The 17,748-nt window shown below is 44.6% G+C and overlaps 1 protein-coding gene and 1 long non-coding RNA gene across 4 annotated transcripts in view; one reads left to right on the forward strand and one right to left on the reverse strand.

The window, feature by feature from the left end:
• Window positions 1-17,748, reverse strand: part of LOC146860053 (uncharacterized) — a 206,664-nt gene that overhangs the window by 67,508 nt on the left and 121,408 nt on the right. The gene's annotated exons all lie outside the window — the stretch shown is intronic.
• Window positions 1-17,748, forward strand: part of LOC146860054 (uncharacterized) — a 300,404-nt gene that overhangs the window by 61,274 nt on the left and 221,382 nt on the right. For all 3 annotated transcript variants that reach the window (XM_085643828.1, XM_085643827.1, XM_085643829.1), the window contains one exon: window positions 9,030-13,592. In XM_085643828.1, coding sequence (XP_085499954.1) covers window positions 9,030-13,592 — 4,563 coding nt within the window. The remainder of the gene's footprint in view (window positions 1-9,029; window positions 13,593-17,748) is intronic.

Consider the following 17,748-nt stretch of genomic DNA (forward strand, 5'->3'; position numbering starts at 1 on the left):
GCAATTCCAAAAGCCAAGCTCAAAAGTGACTACCTCTCATATTTGAAACATGTAAGAGATAGTCAAGAGAGGGTCAAAAAAAGTGTTGTAGAGCACTCCTTGTTAATTGGCTCCCCACAAATTGAATCCTATCTTTCCTTTTATTTTAACCAAGCCAAAATGTTTTATTTGATCAGGTTCAGGATGGGTATTGCTCATTTGCTGGTTTCGTACCCACATGATGTATATTGTGATGCTAAATTAGACTTGTGTCCAAGTAATTAAATTTCTGCACAGAGCACTTTGAGCAAAGACTCACTTTTAAAAAAAAAACATTATTAAGATTTTTAAACATTAAAGTGTCAACCTGCATTATGTCGTCTAATCCTTTTTTTAAATGATGAATTCACTTGTCTTATGGTCAAAGTATATCTCCTCTGCAGTTCGGCTCCGTAATAGTTGGAAAATGAATTCCTGGGTATTGATTAGGCCGGTTAAAATCTTATGTTTAGGTTTGTTAAATAAGGTTTCTCTTCTTTTATGGCTTACTTAGCCGAATAAAGATTTATGACTGACTGAGGTGATTGGGTGTGTCCATGGTTCACCACACCTTCCCATAAAAGAAAATTACACTGTAACCATCAAACTCTGTTTGACACCACATAGCTAGTGCCTTGAAGTGATTGTGCAGGTGCTTTCAAGGGAGTTGACTATGACCATGACTGACCTGCGCTAGATTTACCTTATTCATTTCACCCAAGGAATCCTCAGAGCCTATATTTAATATGAACGAGTAGAGGCAGTCGCTCCTTATTTGTGCCGCCTTAGATTGTTTTCAAGGCTGTCACTAATAGTGTACCAACCTGGGTCTTCCCACAACTGGACAGATTTCCTCAGCACTCATCTTCTACCATTGGACGTTTCCCAGTATAAAATTGCTACACGGTACAGCAAGTTCACCTTGTTAGTTTCCTGCATGTAAAGGGACTTTCATTATGAACTTTTTTGTTTTCTGGACCCTGTCGCATACTTGGGCAATTTTGTTTTTATTTTTTTTTCTTTCAAAGCTTATACAGTATTTTTGTTTCCCTCCTCTGCTACCTATCCATACTAATGGAGTACGGCAAGGTAGTGGGCATTGCCTTTTAGCTTCATGTTCCCATGGAAGTTATCTGAAATGTAGAGACATTGCGCTCTGCCAACAGAACAATATGAATGAACTCTAGGGTGGATTATCCATTTGACCAGACTATTTTAAAAACAGTTTGACTAGTCTAGTTATAATTATGCTCCCCTCTTGAACTCACTTTGCCAATGGATTCAAGCTTGCCTGGCTGAGGGGTGTTACCTCGAAACTGGTTCCAGGATGACCTGGCTTGGCAGTTCGGACTGGACTGTTCCCATGAGTCACCGGGTCAAGACTGATTTGCATATAGCTGGGTCTGATCTGGGGGTGGCGAAGTGAGCTAAAGAACGATGATGGATTCAACCCAGACCTGTGACTGGAGGGGGGGGGGGGGGGGTGTATGAAAAGTTTCAGCACTCAGTCCATTCTCTTTGTATCACCTATTGACCTGGTCATGATTTTAATCGTGTCAATTAGCAAAGATAGCCCAAACCTGTGGAAAATTCACATTTCTGAGATCCATGCAGATTGTAGTTGCCTGAATTTTGAATATTTTGCTTATTTTTCAGTTTGAAAACTGCTCAACGAATTTCTCTTGAATGTAAACCAGACAGGAAGGAGAAATTACTGGGACTTATAAGGCAGACATATGGTGTCATTTATTAACCCAACCTTTCCATACATTTATGGACTCAATTATTTTTAGTTTCCATCTGCACAGTCCATGCATTGTGCCACGAGACGTACAGTTTGCTTTCCAGTGGACTTACAATATCAATTCTGGGTGGCTTGTCACTCATTTACAATCTGTAAATTACTTGCCTCCTGTAGGCTTCACTTCCTTTCTTATGCTAGCTCCTCCCTGGAGTATGTTATTAGTCGTTTTTTTTTTATGCAACAGATTTTTAGGGGGGGGTTGGTAAGCACTACTTGTGAGAAGTTGGCCTGATATATGCTGTCCACTAATTCTAGTGGGCACCTTGCATCAGTCCAAATAACCCCTTATGGTGATAGGTTAAAGACAACCTTAATTGAAAGCTATCCTAGTGGTAGCTATGGAGAGCAGCCTTCAGGCTAAAAGTCTTGAAGGAACGTAAAGCAGCTTGTTTTACCAGTCTATAATCTCTTGAATGATCAAATGAAAAGACAACCGCACCATGTATATATTCAAAATATGTTTTTAAGATAAATCCCACCCCTCTAGTCTCTTTGAGACTGGAGTTCGAAGTACTTAGTTTACAAGTCAGCAATAGCACAAATACACGTGTGGGCCCTGGGGGCGTGTGAGAAGTTGGCCTAATGTATGATGTCACTAGTTCTAGTGTACACCTTATATCAGTCCAAACAACCCTTATGGTGATTGGTTGTAAAGTCAACCTTACAGACCAGCTATCCTAGTGGTAGCATGGACAAGAGCAGTCTTTGGCTAAACTCTGAATGGCATGTGAAGCCAGCTGTTATACCATATATAATCCCTTGAATACCAAATGAAAGGACACCACAACAGATATATATATAAAATAAAGTGTATTTATTCTAGTCAAACCCTCAGCACTCTCTATGAGATTCGAGGTAAGTACAACAGTCTTATTTAAGCATACATTAAGTCACACAGGTAAGTAATACAGTTAGGCCCTAGGGGCCACGCAAACCATATACTAAAGTGGTATAAGGACCACTGTCACGGAAATAGAATAGGCCTAGGGAATCGCTGGGGCACACTACACTACCAACAGTTAGGAAGTGGGAGGCCCACAGGATTCAGGTGCAGAGTGGAAACACTTGCGCGTAATGCGTATAATCGATAGAAATGGTACAGTCCTGAAATAAGCAGTTTTAGGACACTTCTGGTATAGCTAGAAAGTCGAGACTCGGAAACTAGACCCTAGGATAGTCAATACCCTTGTGAGCACCGGAGTACCCAAGTTACCTAGCCCATGGGCTGCGGGTGCATAGGTGTGAACTTGCGTCTGGTTTCGTCGTGGACTTCTATGGATGCCTGAAGGAAAGTTGCTGACAGGCAGTCAGTGAAGAGTGTCCGGTGGATCCCGAGGCCGGGATCAAGAAGGAAGGATACCTGCAAGCAGAAGGGACCGAGTCGGGGTCACTAGCCAGTGACCATGTGGAACCAGGTGATGTCGTGAAGATGCAGGTGAAGAGGTGAAGCTTGTTGCAGCAGCCACGGGTACCAGGAGACGTCTAGGACGACCAGGACCAGGAGGCGAGCTGTCCCACGAAGGCTCTTGTTGTCGGCGGCGTCTAAGTTGGACTAGGACTCACCAAGCCTTGGCAAGCGGAACCCACGAAGAACGGAGGACTTGCTTCTGGTGCAGACCAGGAAGGTCTGGGGTGCTTCTCTTTTGCAAGGAAGCGGGAGCCAGTCTGGAGGAGCCAAACCAGCAGTGGAAGTTCAAAGGTGTCGCCGCAAAGGCCGCTAGCCAACGGGCAAGCAACCGGACAGACGCGGCAAGCAGGAAAATGCAGAAGGGCCCCACGCAGGACTCGTGGAGTGTGGGGGGGCTGATCTTCGGTGCAGATGATGGTTGGGGCTTCTCAATCCCCGGTGCACAACTTCGAGGGTGCCTCTGAAGCTGCGCTGGAAGATACTCACCACTTTTCCTAGGTAGCCAGTCCCACGTCTCTCGTCGCCTCCACGGATCTCAGCTCGGCTGTGGATGTGGATCAGGGTCTGAGAAGTCTGGAAGTCAAGGCTCTGGTCAGGCTCTGCAGTCGGTCCCTCGTAGAAATTCAGCAAAGCAAAGGGTAAGTCTCTTGATGGTGCCTGTTTGCACAGGGTGGCCACTCCTTGGCCCCAAGGGAGATTCTTCAGTCTTCTTCTTTCGTCGAATGTCGAAGGTCCAGAGTTTCTGTTCAAGTTGCAGGTTCAGGATAATGTAATCTCCTGGGGCCCAGCTACCACACTTGTACTAATCTGGGGGGCTGGGTTGCCTGCTAGGTCACGCCTTATGGGTGGGACCTGGGAGGGGGGTGGTTACACCCCGTTCCCTTTGTCCAGTTTCGTGCCAGGACTGGGGCTGGAGTGCCCCAGCACCGGTTTGAACTGGACTATGCATGGGACACCTTGTGTGCCCCAGGCATGTCTCATTCCTTTCAGCCCTCCCTGCCCCAATACACTAAAGTCTGTCTGGGGAGGTGCTAGCACCTCCCCAAGCAGGAAACCTATTGTCCAAGCCTCCCTTGCCGGGATCACTCCCAGCAGCAGGAGGTCAGACTCGTCTGTGGCAGCAGCATCCATTTTGTGATGCTGAGGCTTTGGATAGAGTTAAACAGCATAGTAGGATTTTAGCATCTCTCCCTCTAGAAGGGGGGAATAATATCCTCCTCACCAGAAATGGTATGGGGGTATTATTCCAAAGTGTTAGACACCTTATATGACATGTTTTGATAAAGCCAAACCATAGTTACCGTAACCGTTTAAGATTATAAGGCACTTTAAGAGTATATGGTAGGCTATATCATAGAACAGCTATAAGGACATGGTTCCGAAAGCTGCTGACGGGCTCAGCTCATGCTAGAGCACCATCTCACATGTTACCAAGCACTCTGCCTCCAGGATTGTTAAGGCCTGCCATAGGAGTGGCTGATGGGTACACATGTGTTTATTTTAAGGGTAGATATAGGTATACTATATCTAAGCAAGGGGTGATTACACGACCTTGCCCCAGCTGAGTGATCAGCCAGTTGTGTCTGGAAGGCCAGACCAGGGGTGGCATAATACATGCTGCAGCCCCTGGGAGGCCTAGGGTACACCTATGCCCTGGGTACCTAGGGTACACTGTACAGGGTCCAATAAGGTGGTCCTTACCAACTGTGTATGTACCTAGGGTACATGGAGTCCATTTTAAAGAGAGCAGACAGCCTGAGACCCTGAATGGCAGGATCTCAGGCCAACTAAGTCGAAAAACCAGCTAGACACTAGGCGAAAAGTTGGGGGTAACCATAGTCCGATATCCACCTTCCTACAGGGCGTACCAAACCATATACCAAAAAAGTGGTATAAGAACCACGACTGGAATAGACACTAGACCTATAACTTGCAGAATCGCTGGGACCCCAAGGAACTACCCAAGGTAGTGATGCAGGGGATCCACGGGGACTGTATGCAGTGAGGGAACACAACCGCAGGTTCCCGTTATCTTCTACGGGCAATGTCGCAGTTGGAAATTTAAAGATTAAGGACACTTCTAATTGAGTAAGGACCTAACCCCTTTGAACTTAGGAAGTTCTAGGGCTAGCACCCACGAGAGTACCAGAGTACTCTAGTTAACTCACCCAGGGAAGCCGGGTGCATAGGTGCCTTTTGGTGTCTGGTCGAGCCGTCTATTTCAATGGAAGCCTGCAAAGAACTGCTGCTGCCATGAAGAGGAGAGGTGTCCGAAGAGATCCAAGCCTGGATCTAGGATGTAAGGAACCTGAAAGCAGAGGGGACAGAGTCTGGGTCACTAGCCAGTAACCAAGGGCAGGATGGACAAATGCCCACAGATGTCAGGTGCTTCAGGGGAGTTGATGGGTGTATTGACTTCTGCCACGAGGTCATGAGGCGTTGGCGAAGTCCACGAGCCGGATTCGAGCTGTCCCACAAAGTCTGTCGAGTGCTACGGTGTCTGCGACCAGAAAGGACCCAACAAGCCTTGGCAACGGCAAGTCACTGGAATTTAGAGAAAGGAATGCGGTGCAAACCAGCAAGTTCTGAGGGACTCACCCAGCGAGGGTAAGTAAGGGCACGTCTGGAGCAACCAGGAAAGCCCAAGCAGAAAAGGAGTTGCCTTCGTGGGGACCTGCTAGCCAACGGGCTAGTGATCGCGAAGGAGCCTCGAGCGGTCGCACTTTGGCCCAAGGGTCACTCGTGGAGGGGAGGCCAACAATCTTCCGTGCAGGAGGTGCTCAAGGCTGGGGCTGCTCTGAGCCCAAAGCACAACTTCGAGGAGGACCAGGAAGGTAGTGTTGCTGCAAAAGTTCACGGTGTCCAGGGGTCACAGTTCCACGTCACCCACGATAGCCACGGGCCTCAGCTTTGCTGTGGACTCAGGGTAGCCTCAGAAGTGTGGAAATCCACCTCTGGTGATGCAAAGACTTTGGCGTCCGGCGGGAGGTTCAGCGATGCCGACGGGTCAGTTGCTTCTTTGGTGCCTGCCAAGCAGGGGAGTCACTCCTTGACCCCAAGGGAGTTTTCCTCAGTCTTCTAGTTAAAGTAGAATGTCGAAGGTCCAGGATATATGTTGCAGAGTTTCGTCCAGGGTAATCTAAAGTCCTAGGGACTGGATTCCTAAACTTATAGGAAGTTTAGGGGATGGACTAACTCTAAGGCCCCACCTATGGGTGGGCTTGGAAAGAGGGGTGGTTACACCCATTTCCTTTGTCCAGTTTCATGCCAGAGCAGGGGCAGGTAGCCCCTGCAACCGGTTTGAACTGGATTATGCACAGGGACACCAAGTGTGCTCCCCAGTGCAGGACTTCAAAGCACCAGAGAGTGCTCCCGCCCAGCCCCAATACACATCCGCCTGTCTGGGGAGGTGGTTGCACCTCCCCTCGACAGGAAACCTATTGTCCAGGCCTTCCCTGCCGGAGTTTCGGTCAGCAGCAGGAGGCCAGACCTGTGGCAGAGGCATCTATTTTGTGATGCCAGGGCTCAGGAAAGTTCTACCTGGTTTAGCCAGTGTGAACATGTCTCCCTCTAGAAGGGTGGAATGCTACCCCGCCACCAGAATTGGTGGGGGGGAGGGTAGTATTCCAAAGCGTTTGACACCAAACACATGTTTTGATGCAGCCATTCCATAGTTAGCATTTACTGCGAGGTTATAATGTACTTAAGAGTATATGGTATGGCTGTATGACAGAACAGCCATAAGGAAGTATTTCCAAAGGCTGCAGAGGGGCTCAGCTCATGCTTGGGCACCCTCTCACAATAAAACCAAGCACTCTGCCTTCAGGATTGTCAAGGCCTGCCATAAGAGTGGCTTATAGGTTCATGTGTGTCTGCATAGGGTAGTGATATAGGTAGCCTATACCACAGTAAGGGGTGCAAGCACACCCTTAACCAGGCTGCAGTAGCAGACCTGTGGTGCCATTTTGGAGTGCTTCCCAGGGGTGGCATAATACATGCTGCAGCCCCTGGTAGGCCTGAGGTACCAATGCCCTAGGTACATAGTATACCATATACTGGGGGCTTGTAAGGCACTCCAGAATCCAATTAGTTATGTACCTAATGTTATGTTATGATGTTATGAGCATTTGTAGTGCGCACAGCTGCCCCAGCTAAGGGGCGTCCTGGCGCATGACAAGGTAAACATAGCAACACTCAACATAGAGACAGAGAAAGACAAAGAGAACGCAGCAAATAAAGGAGAACATTAAAATAAAAGTTTTTATAGCTTTACGGAACAAAAGGTGGTCTTCCATCAAGCGAATCTCGATCGGAAGAGTTCCACAGCACTGCTGCTTTTACCCGGAAGGACCGGCCCCCAACACGGCTGAGCTTAAACCTCGGGACCACCGCAAGCGCTTGGCCCAATGATCTCAAAGAGCGGGTTGGTACGTAAAAAGACAAAAGATTCGAAAGAATCCGGGGGGCTGAACCCTTCAAGATCTTAAAGGCCAAACATAAAACTTTAAAGTGAATTCTTGATTCAACCGGTAGCCAATGCACATGCAAACCATTTTAGAGAGGAAGCAGTTAGGCTGTGGTCCTGATTAGCAGCGCTACAGCCAGACTAAGGTCGCAAAACAGTGAAACACCAGCAAAAAGTGGGGGTACCCATGTGAAGCAGATCCTACTCTCCTACACTACTTATTTATGCTGCTTTCACCCTACCTTTTTTTGTCTTTCAACACTTTGGTTAGACCAACAACTGTACTCCTCTACACCACTCCTCTCAATGCCATTATACACCACTAAAAGCCCCTACTCTGCGTCACTCACTTTTAGCCATGCTAAACAGCAGCCTCCCTGTTTAACTCGGCTAAGATATTGGCAAAGCCATTAGCTCTCACATGGGTCAGAATCATTGACTCAACCAGTGCTTGTTTTAACAGTTCAAATAATTTGCAAGCTAGGCTGGGCAGGAGGGGGCAGCTGCACAGAGGGTCTTAGCTGCAAGGCTGCCCATCCCAAGTACTGCTGTCATCCAGTGATTACTTTTTCCTGTAATTGAATGTAGAAACCTCATGCAAAAAGGCATAGGAAAGGGGTAGGATGATGTAAATTCGCCAACATGAAGACACCTTGTTGCTAGGGGACGTTAGATGGAAGCTTCATATCGAAATTCATAAAGGCTGGCTGAAGGGAACTGTTTGAGGGCGGTAGAAACCCTACCTTAAATTTGCTTGTGTTCTACTGATTTTTGAAGCATTGAAAATTAAGCTCCGAGATTGACGTTTGATGCATTTTGCTCATTAGTTCGAACATTAGACTATGCAAATATGATTTTTCGTAGTTTCTGTAGATTTGACCTTTATCACAGAGAAATGGGAAAAGAGTTTAGCAGACGTTGATGGTTCTCTGCAGATTTGAGCTGACTCTACCCAGTAAGTACAAGTTACTCCCTGTAGTGCCTCTTATCTATAGTCTTTAGTTCCTGAGATGAACCTAGACCCCACTCTTCCATCCCAAGTGTAGATGGAGAAACATGACTGAGGTAGCGGGCTTGATCTGAAAGGAAAGATGAAGGAACTTGTTTGCATAGAGCACTTTTCCAGTCCGTTTTAAGTGTTTGCTGGACAAGAGGTTGCCTGGTTCTCTGACCTGCAAATAAGGTATCCCATGAAACTTTTGCAAGTGTATAAGGAGTACTATCTATGCAAGAGTTCCCTCAAGAAGTAACTGCTAGTTTAGTCGTTACTGCTTCCCATGAAGGTCATTTTATGTATTCAGTCTGTTAATTCTGTATTTTTGCATTCTTTCCAGCTGATCGGAAAAATGGATTCTGCTGCGACATGCCAATTTGGAAATCCCGAAAGAATCCCTGCTGGTACCATGGAGAGAGGGTCTCCAGCTCCCATCATGAAGCGGCTTCATTCAGACTTTGGTGCTTACTCAGTGTGCTCTAATTGGAATCCCCAACTCAATGTTCTGCTGGTCTTTGTCTGCTGCCTCAGCAGCTCATTTGCGCTTAATGTTAAAGAACCTCCCACACCAACCTACCATTCTTGGAGGACTATCTTAGGTGGTGTGCCTTTAACCTCTCCACTGTGTTTGCAGTCAGTACCACTCTTGTGTCGAAATTCTCCCCTTAAAACAAAATTGGAAACCCTTGAGCATTCTGCACTTTTGCTTCAAAAAAGATCCCCAAAATTGAATTTGAGCAACATAGACTTTAAGAAGCCCTGGCGAGTCTTGTGTGTAAATTGTGAAAAATCTCACGCTGTAATGTCCCCTTTGACTGACCATTCAGCACTTCTGGCCTCCTTGGACCAGTCCGGCCAGAAAATGAAGGAAACCTCCAAAGCTCTGGGTAAGCAACCTGGTCGCTGCAAGAAATTACGATCAAAAAGATCAGCTCCGCTAGAGGCATCCCTTTCTCAAAACAAGGCTGTGAGGAACAGGGCTATAAATGACTGGGTAAGTCATCTTTTTGGGGTTGGAGAAAGTCTACCTGCACAATCTTCAGCTGATGAGAAAAAGATCCCTGGTGTTTCAGAAAGGCTTGATACTTCAAATAGTTTCAACTTTGATGACTGGGAGGAGAGTTTTCAGAATTTGCTTAGATCTTCAGTCAGGAATACGGAGTCCTCGCTAAAATTAAACCCACCAGTTCATCTAGACCGAACTTTTGGGAGTGGAACACCCGCAAAGGGCAGATTAGAGGGTTCTGCCTCTGGACCAGAAGCTGGAATTCGAGTGCTTCCTGTGTTGGATGAACCTCTGACCCTCGCGGAGGCTGGCGGGGAGAACATAAAAGCAGTGACTAGAGATGCAAAATCGTCAGGCACTAAAGCATCCACCGTAGCTCCTTTTGAGCATGCTTCCATGCTAGACGGAATGCTACTCATAGGAGGTCCTTTAAACAATGATCACACACCAGCCGCAAATTTACTGGTGAGTAAGGCTAATTCCATTGACCAACTCTGGGTATCTATTTATAGCCCAGCCATTAGCCCAACCTCAGCTTCCATGTCTGTAACCACTGTTGCACAAATTAATGCAAATGTGGGAAGCTCAGGAAATGTCACAACGCAACCCTCTAAACTAGTAGTAGGTGTCATGACCAAAGATAGCCAATCAGATTATCCTACTGAGTCACATAGCACCTCTGGCTATGGCTTTAAATATAACCAGCCTGGCCCATTGTTTGGCTCCACTCTCATTAGACCCATCATAGTGAAAAGCAAATCTTCTATCAGGAAGGGAACTGTGCCTACTACAAATAACCTTTTTAACTTGATAAGCTTCAGCAGTCTACCTGGTATTTTACACATCCCTAACAAGAATGGGAGACATTTAGGTTCATCTAATCTACCAAACTCATTTGAGGCTTCAACTAGAGCAGCAGGCATAAAACATCCCATTGATCACCCCACTGTTGTAAAAACTGAAACCGCAGAAAGCAGAATACCCTCTTTTACTAGTTCTTCCGTTAGTGAATCATCTGGGAAGGAACATATAGATGGGGCAATTGATCGAAAACGTTATCCATTTCACTTGGTAACTAGTGGCCCCAGTGCTGGTGCTGTGAACTTCAGCCCTGGTAGAACCACACTTAGAAGCCTGATAGTAATTTTGAAAACACCTCACCCTGGGCTAGACTCTAGTGTGTCAGCCATAAATGAATTTGGGGATCATTCTGCCACACCCATGTTTTACTCACCCCAATTAAATGTGCCTCACAACTCACAGCAAAGGTTTAATATAGCTATAACTCCATTGGCCCCAATTAAACAGGTCCATAGTGTCACAGCAGGATTGACTGTGCCACTTACCACAGGCTCTTTTCACTTCTCTGAGGCCGTGACTGCACACGCGTATGATTCCTATCTCACTCCAAAGCACAATACTGATCTTGCTTCTGAAGGCACTTCACCCTCTTTACCAGAGTTGTCAAATACCATACATGAGGCAACGAGTGAAACTAGAATCTCTTTGAATCCCATTCATGACCGAGTGAAGCCTGCACGTTATCCACTGCCACATGAATCTGTAGCAACGCCAGCTACTAACGTAAGGATGTTCACGTCTATTTTGATTGGTAATTCCACAATTAAAACCTCTGATACAGTTCATCAGCACAAAGGAGTGAACACTCCCTCTATTCTGCCAACTGGGAGGACCCAGTTTTATACTCCCTCAGTGATTCAATTTTTTGCAAATCTACGTCCTGTTCGAGCTACCGCAAAAAACAATCGAATCAAAAGGACATTGCCTACACAACATTTAAGCTTACTTTCTTCAGAGTCTTATTTCAGTAGCAAAAGGGCATCCACACCTAAGTGCCAAAGTTGTATTTTTTCTAATTCACCAAGGCCTGTGTCTGCTTTCTTAGACACAGGCAATTCTCATGAAAGCTCTATTGCATACACTAAACATTATTCAAATTTAAGCTCCCCTAAATGGGTGACCACTCATGATGCTAGTTTTGTTAGAAGACAACTAACGAAGGTAGTTGCCTCAACTAATGGCCTTTTGCCTGCTAGAGCTTCTTCTGTCGGCCCTCCCCTTAGCTCCTCTGTAACACCTGATGATACCAGAGCTGGCATGTCAACAAGGGACACACGTACTTATCTCACAATGAACAATGTATTTAATTCCAAGAGGGCTGCTGTAAAGTTCTCGCGTGCTACAACACATGAGGTGCTGACTGCATACAGCCTTTCAACCACTCCTACAGGTGCATTAATCTCTCCATTTTCTGAAGCACAGACCCAGGCTTCATTTGTAAAAGAGTCCAAAATATCCACTGCACCGAACTATCTAACTAGCATCCAATCAACCAAAGCAGTAAGTGTTAAATTGTTTGCCAAACCCACTAAATGGAAGTCTAGTCTTTCAACAGTGCCCTTAACACATGGTTTTACTTCACCATTCTACAGTTTTATTGGTAGGTTTCCTTCTGGTAGCGGATTCACCTATAACTCTGATATTGAACGGTCTAGAAATAGCATTTCTGCAGTCTCTCTGCCTGATAGCATACAAAACCATTCCTCCCTGAACCTCACTAATGAGGCTGCCACTAAGCCTGCAAGTTCAAGCTACTACACATCTTCGATTCAAGTAAGTTCATCACTAGCAAGTGACCCAAGTCTTTCTGCAAAACCTAGTGAAATTAAAGCCTTTGGGTCCCATAGTCCAGTAACTAATTCCACTTTCACCACTCGAGCCACAAAACTTGTTTTTTCTACCTCCTCAAATGCTGCTGTTTCCACTCTAGGAATGTCACCTTCTGGCATATTAAGTTTTAACGAGAGTCTGAATACAGCAAATGTGCACAAAATTAAAACTCATGGTGATCATCAGTTACCTGATGAGTGGCACACTTCGAATACTGCTTCTGGAACAGCTCTGAACACTCATGCTCCCACTGGATCCCAGTTGCCTAATTCAAGGATTGCCTTGGTATCTGTTGGTAGGACTACCGCTAAAGGGGCCACTAGCTCGCCTATCGGCATTGCAGGCGATCAGTGGACAACCTCTTACAGCTCTACAAAGGAGATGTCCATCCAGAAAACAAGCCGTAGTATTGAGACTTCCCCTCACAGCACAGTTATGAGAAATAATTCCTTTGCTTTCCAGAAGACCACTGATCCGGATAACACAATTTGGACTTTTCTTTACAGCACTTATAAAACCAACGATTCCACTAACTTCCATCAGCGAAATCCTCCCTTGGTTACCAATGTGACTTTACTCTACAACACACCTACTGAGAATATTTCCACTGGTTTCGAGCAGACAACTCCTTATGACTCTACAGAGTCCACTCTGTTGCTTCAGTCAACTCAAAGTGGTGTTAAAGCCTCATTACTAATACCAACAACAAGCACCCACAGGCAAATTGATGCAAATCTGAGCCCTTCAATACCTACCCGTCGCAAAAGGTCAACACGTTCGAAGTTAAGTCCTCGTAAAGAACCCTTGAATTTCAGTCTAGAGAAGACCTCAATCCACCCAGAGTCTGCAAGTTCACAGGTCCTCTCTACAACATTCTTGCCGAGATCTTTAGTCACTGAAGCTTCACTTGCACCACAAGTACCTGTGAGCCAGATGTTTACCAATGTAGCAAAATGGCCTACTAAAATGAACACTCCTCCCAATGATGCACATCTTACTTATAACATTATGCAACTGACCAATACCAGCGATTCACTGCCAAGGCCAAATACTGAATTAACGCTGCCTCCAAGCACTCCTGCCCCTCTAGTGCTGTCCACCGTTACCCTGCTGAAGTGTCGCCTCACGGGGATCCTGTACACCCTAGATCTTCAGAACCAGTCCTCCCCGATCTACATGGCACTGGCCATGGAGGTGCAGCTCACCGTAAGTAGCTTTTAAAATATTCTTAGCATTTTTCATTAGCTAATTTAGTAATCATATGGACATTGGCTTGCAAAATGTAGTATATGTGAAATGTTGTACTGTACATTCTCCACCACAGGGAGATATGTCTACCTTATTGCATATTTATGAATAATGCACATTAACCTTATCCCATTATTGATTTTCCTCCTAGTGTAACTGTCTCCTTCATTTTCCCTTTTGTTCAGAAGGGATTTGTCATGTGAGCTTGCTTTGAGTGCTTATGAATGCTGTCCGATTGTGTTGCCACTTCCTCGTTAAATAAGGTCAGTTCTTGAAGGATCACTCCATGGTGGACTCAAGAGGCGATTGTGATTTCTGTTTTGGATTCAAAATGCGGTGTCTACTGCAGCATCACTCACTGCAGAACCACTGGCCCAGAAAAATCAATGTCACAAAACTTATAACACATTCCCACATTTATTGCAGAAGGTCTGCCCTCCGGGTCCTACTAAGCCAAGCAACTGAGTTGTCAGTCTGGTGCTTAGCATTTGTGGTCGATTTGCTAAATGATCTGATTTCAATTGTCTTGTCACTCAGATCAAGTCTTGCTGACAAGGACTCTGACTTTTTCCGGGCCAACATAATTGCCTTCCTTTGTACATACCTTTCCCTGTACCCTTGCTTCTGTCGTCCTTATTTTTTTTTCAAATCAAGTGAGTCTCCGTTTTTTTTTTTTTTTTTTTTAAATGACATACTAAAAAATTGGAACGTTCTTTGCAGATGTTTGGAATACCTCTAACAAATTATCTGGTCAATCTCAACCAAATTATACACTTACTGTTCGATGCACTGAAAGAATCCCTTGGAGCCGATCTCCAAGTGTTTTTTTTTTTTTTTTTTTTTTTTTTAAAGGCAAATCAATTTTGCTTCCAACCCACCAAGAACAGTTTAACCATCGGTTGCTCCAATACACTTCTAATAATTTGTGTGCACGTATGGCTTGCTAATGATTATCTCCAGCTTCTTGTAGTTAAAATTCAGCTAATGCGTACTCCACATCAACCTCTAAAGGACAGAGTATTGGCTTGGACCTGATTGGATTTGACTTTGTGACCTCCAAGTTACATCTAAAGTTCATGAGCGTTCCTTTCCTGCTTCAACTAGATATTGTGAAAGGTCTTAATTCTTCATGTGCATTCAACCAAATTCCATTATCCCTGATCTTCAGTCATCACTCTATTGTCCCCTGTCCTACAGTACTCTGTCTTTGCATATTTGTCTTACATTGGTTCCACACATCACTTATTTCTTTATAAGCGTTCTATCTCTCATTGATTAGCTTGAGGAGGTGGGACGAAGATGAAGTGGTATTTTAGACCATTTACAACAGGTGGATTGCCTATGTATGTACCGCTGGTTGAATCCGACTCAACTGTTCAAGGCTAATGTCCTCCATTTTTGGTTTTACCGGTGTAGATATTAAAACATTCGTGAAACGCCACTGTACCAAACCGCGTACCTAGAGTACTGCCACATATTCACTGTTGGCAAATTATTGCCGAAATGGAAGGGGTATTGTTCGACCTATAAGGCGCTGCAGTTGATTTGGCATGTGGCAAGAACTGAGATAGATACCTCACTTTTTGACACATTTGGCAACTGTTTAAATACACTCGCATGATAAACCACTAGTTGGTGACCGCAACAAAACCCTTCTGTGCACCCCTGTTGGTCAGAAATCTGTATTCTACATAAGAAAGGTCTTTAAGGCCGCAGAATGTGAGCGGGTTACCTCTAAGTGTCAGAATATTGTATGGCACCCCTCTCTTTTCTGAGTCCTGAAACATATGGCCACATCAATAACATGCCATTTCTGCTTACTAGGGAAAGTTAAAAACTACAGCCAGCAGTTTGCTGGGAATCTGGTAATGGCTACCGATTGTGGACCACTCACTTGGTTAAGTGTCAAATGCTTTAGCTGAATCTAGTAAGATGAGCATAGGTCGGAGTCGAGAATACTTGATCCTTAGCTGCAGGGATGCCAACTGCTGAGTTTTCGCACCCCATCCACCAGGGCTTCTAACCTCTATTAGAAGTTAGGAGGATGGAACAGTTGTTGTTGAGGCACTCTCCAAATAAGATGTGAAAAATATTTATTAAAAAAACAAAAGCTAACCGCTTCTTGCACGGCATCAATTCAGCCAGCGTCTGCCACCTGCCTGGTATAGAATCTTAGAGTCACAACATTCCATGGTTAGGCTGGAAGAGAAAGGGGAGGGAGTGAGATACCAACACAAAAAAACTAGGTAATATGAAGAATCTTTTTTCAGTTTATCTGATATGCGGTTAGAGTATAACACATTTTTCTCCGTATAGGAACAAAAGAATTGGGGGGTGGGAGGGGGTAGAGGTTTATTCTCCCAAAGCAAAGTATTGTTGCTAAACAAGTTTTCTTCATTGTCTATGCTTTGTGGTGGTTTTTATGCTCACTGAGTTCTAAACTTGGTTCAGTATAGTTCCAGGACCTACGTCACTGTTGCATCCAAGTAGTCTCTGGGTATTCCTAGTCTGACCATTGCCTAACATTACCACATTCCTCTATACCTCCGTTACCTTTTCTTAGGTTGGGAAAACGTGGTGCTTCCAGCATGTTTGTGTCTTGGTAGTTTGACTAAAGCACTATCTCCAGTTTTCCGGGGGGTAAATAGATCGCCTAATTTTCTACTGTACCTTTCCACATACTACTTGTATCATATCTTGCTCATGATACCATCTGTTTACTTCCTCTGAGATACTGCCACATAACCTTGGCTCCCATATACAAGATCCATTAAACACCAGTGACACTGTGGTGTGGTGAGACAAGAGCATACCATCTCACCGGGGTAAACTTCAGCCTACCCCATTATTAATGAAAGGCCTTCATTTAAGAATGCCTCACGAAGAACTATAGTGTTGGTCTCCAACTGTTTTCACCTCTAAGCAATTTAACACGGGAAGAACTTCCCATCTAAATGTGGACATGATATTGTAGGCAAGTTTACTCCAGGGTTTAGATGGAACCCACTACAGGAGCGATGTGAGACTTGCTTAGTCTTGTCACTAGGCATATTTTTCTCAGCTCAATCATGGAGTCCATGCAGGGCCACCAGTAATGGAATCCTACTTTATTTTGAGTGAGACTGCATCCTAAATGACATTCATTGGCCAAGCCAATTTTTCTCTTGTGAACATATTCCCTTCCAAAAAATAGATTTCATCAGACCGCTCAGTAATCTTTAATGGACTCTTATTGACCCAAACACCTCTTGGGCTATCTTTGGAGTACCATCTCTTTTACCTTGGTTAACACAAGATCAACACCAAGTCATTCTTTCCATTTTTCTTGTTTTAAGCCTTCCAAAATACTAGAAACTAAGTATTCCTTACTGGGTTGTTCATTTTCTTGTGATATCGGTATTCTGGAAAGACAATCTGCAATGAAGTTCATACTAAAAATTGAAACCTTTTAAATCTAGGAACCATCAGGCAATTCTAGGGGTAGATTTCTCCACTCATTTTACAGGGAAAGCAATGACCAAAAGCTTATCGTCACTCCTGAAGGCAAATGGTAATCAACCAAGGAAAAAACAATGTTTTATTGCCCAGTAGCATGCAAGTGGCTCTCGCTAGACAATAGGTTATTTGTGTTTACCTCTCCTTCACTTAATGTTGATACCAAATATTCTTTTTTCACTCCAGGTATCTAATGGTGGTACTAGCATCCAATATAAGTATGGTATGTTTTTGATGTCATAACTGCCTCGTACGGGTACATTAGCAATTTACTTTTTGTGAATAAAAACTTTTTGGCCTGTCTCTCCATATAAATGTTGTTTAATTCTTTATCTCCTGAGATTCTATAAGGACTGAATTTTCATTTCTTTCATTATTGCAAGTTTGGAATAGTATTCCGAAACTCTGAGGAAGGACTTTACTTAATCTTGATAATCTGAGGAAGGAGTTTCTTTATAGGTTCAACCGGGTCATGTTTTGGTTTTCAGTCCTTAGCTGGCACCTAACCAAAGTAACTGAGCCCACTCCAATTTGTTCACAAAAACACTCGTGCTTTTCGACTATTCTGCGAAAAATTAGGTCATTTGGGAAACCCTTTTTATACCCTTCAAAATATACT

This window comes from Triturus cristatus, chromosome 3_1 (assembly GCF_964204655.1).
Source record: "Triturus cristatus chromosome 3_1, aTriCri1.1, whole genome shotgun sequence".
In the NCBI taxonomy this organism is placed as follows: domain Eukaryota; kingdom Metazoa; phylum Chordata; class Amphibia; order Caudata; family Salamandridae; genus Triturus; species Triturus cristatus.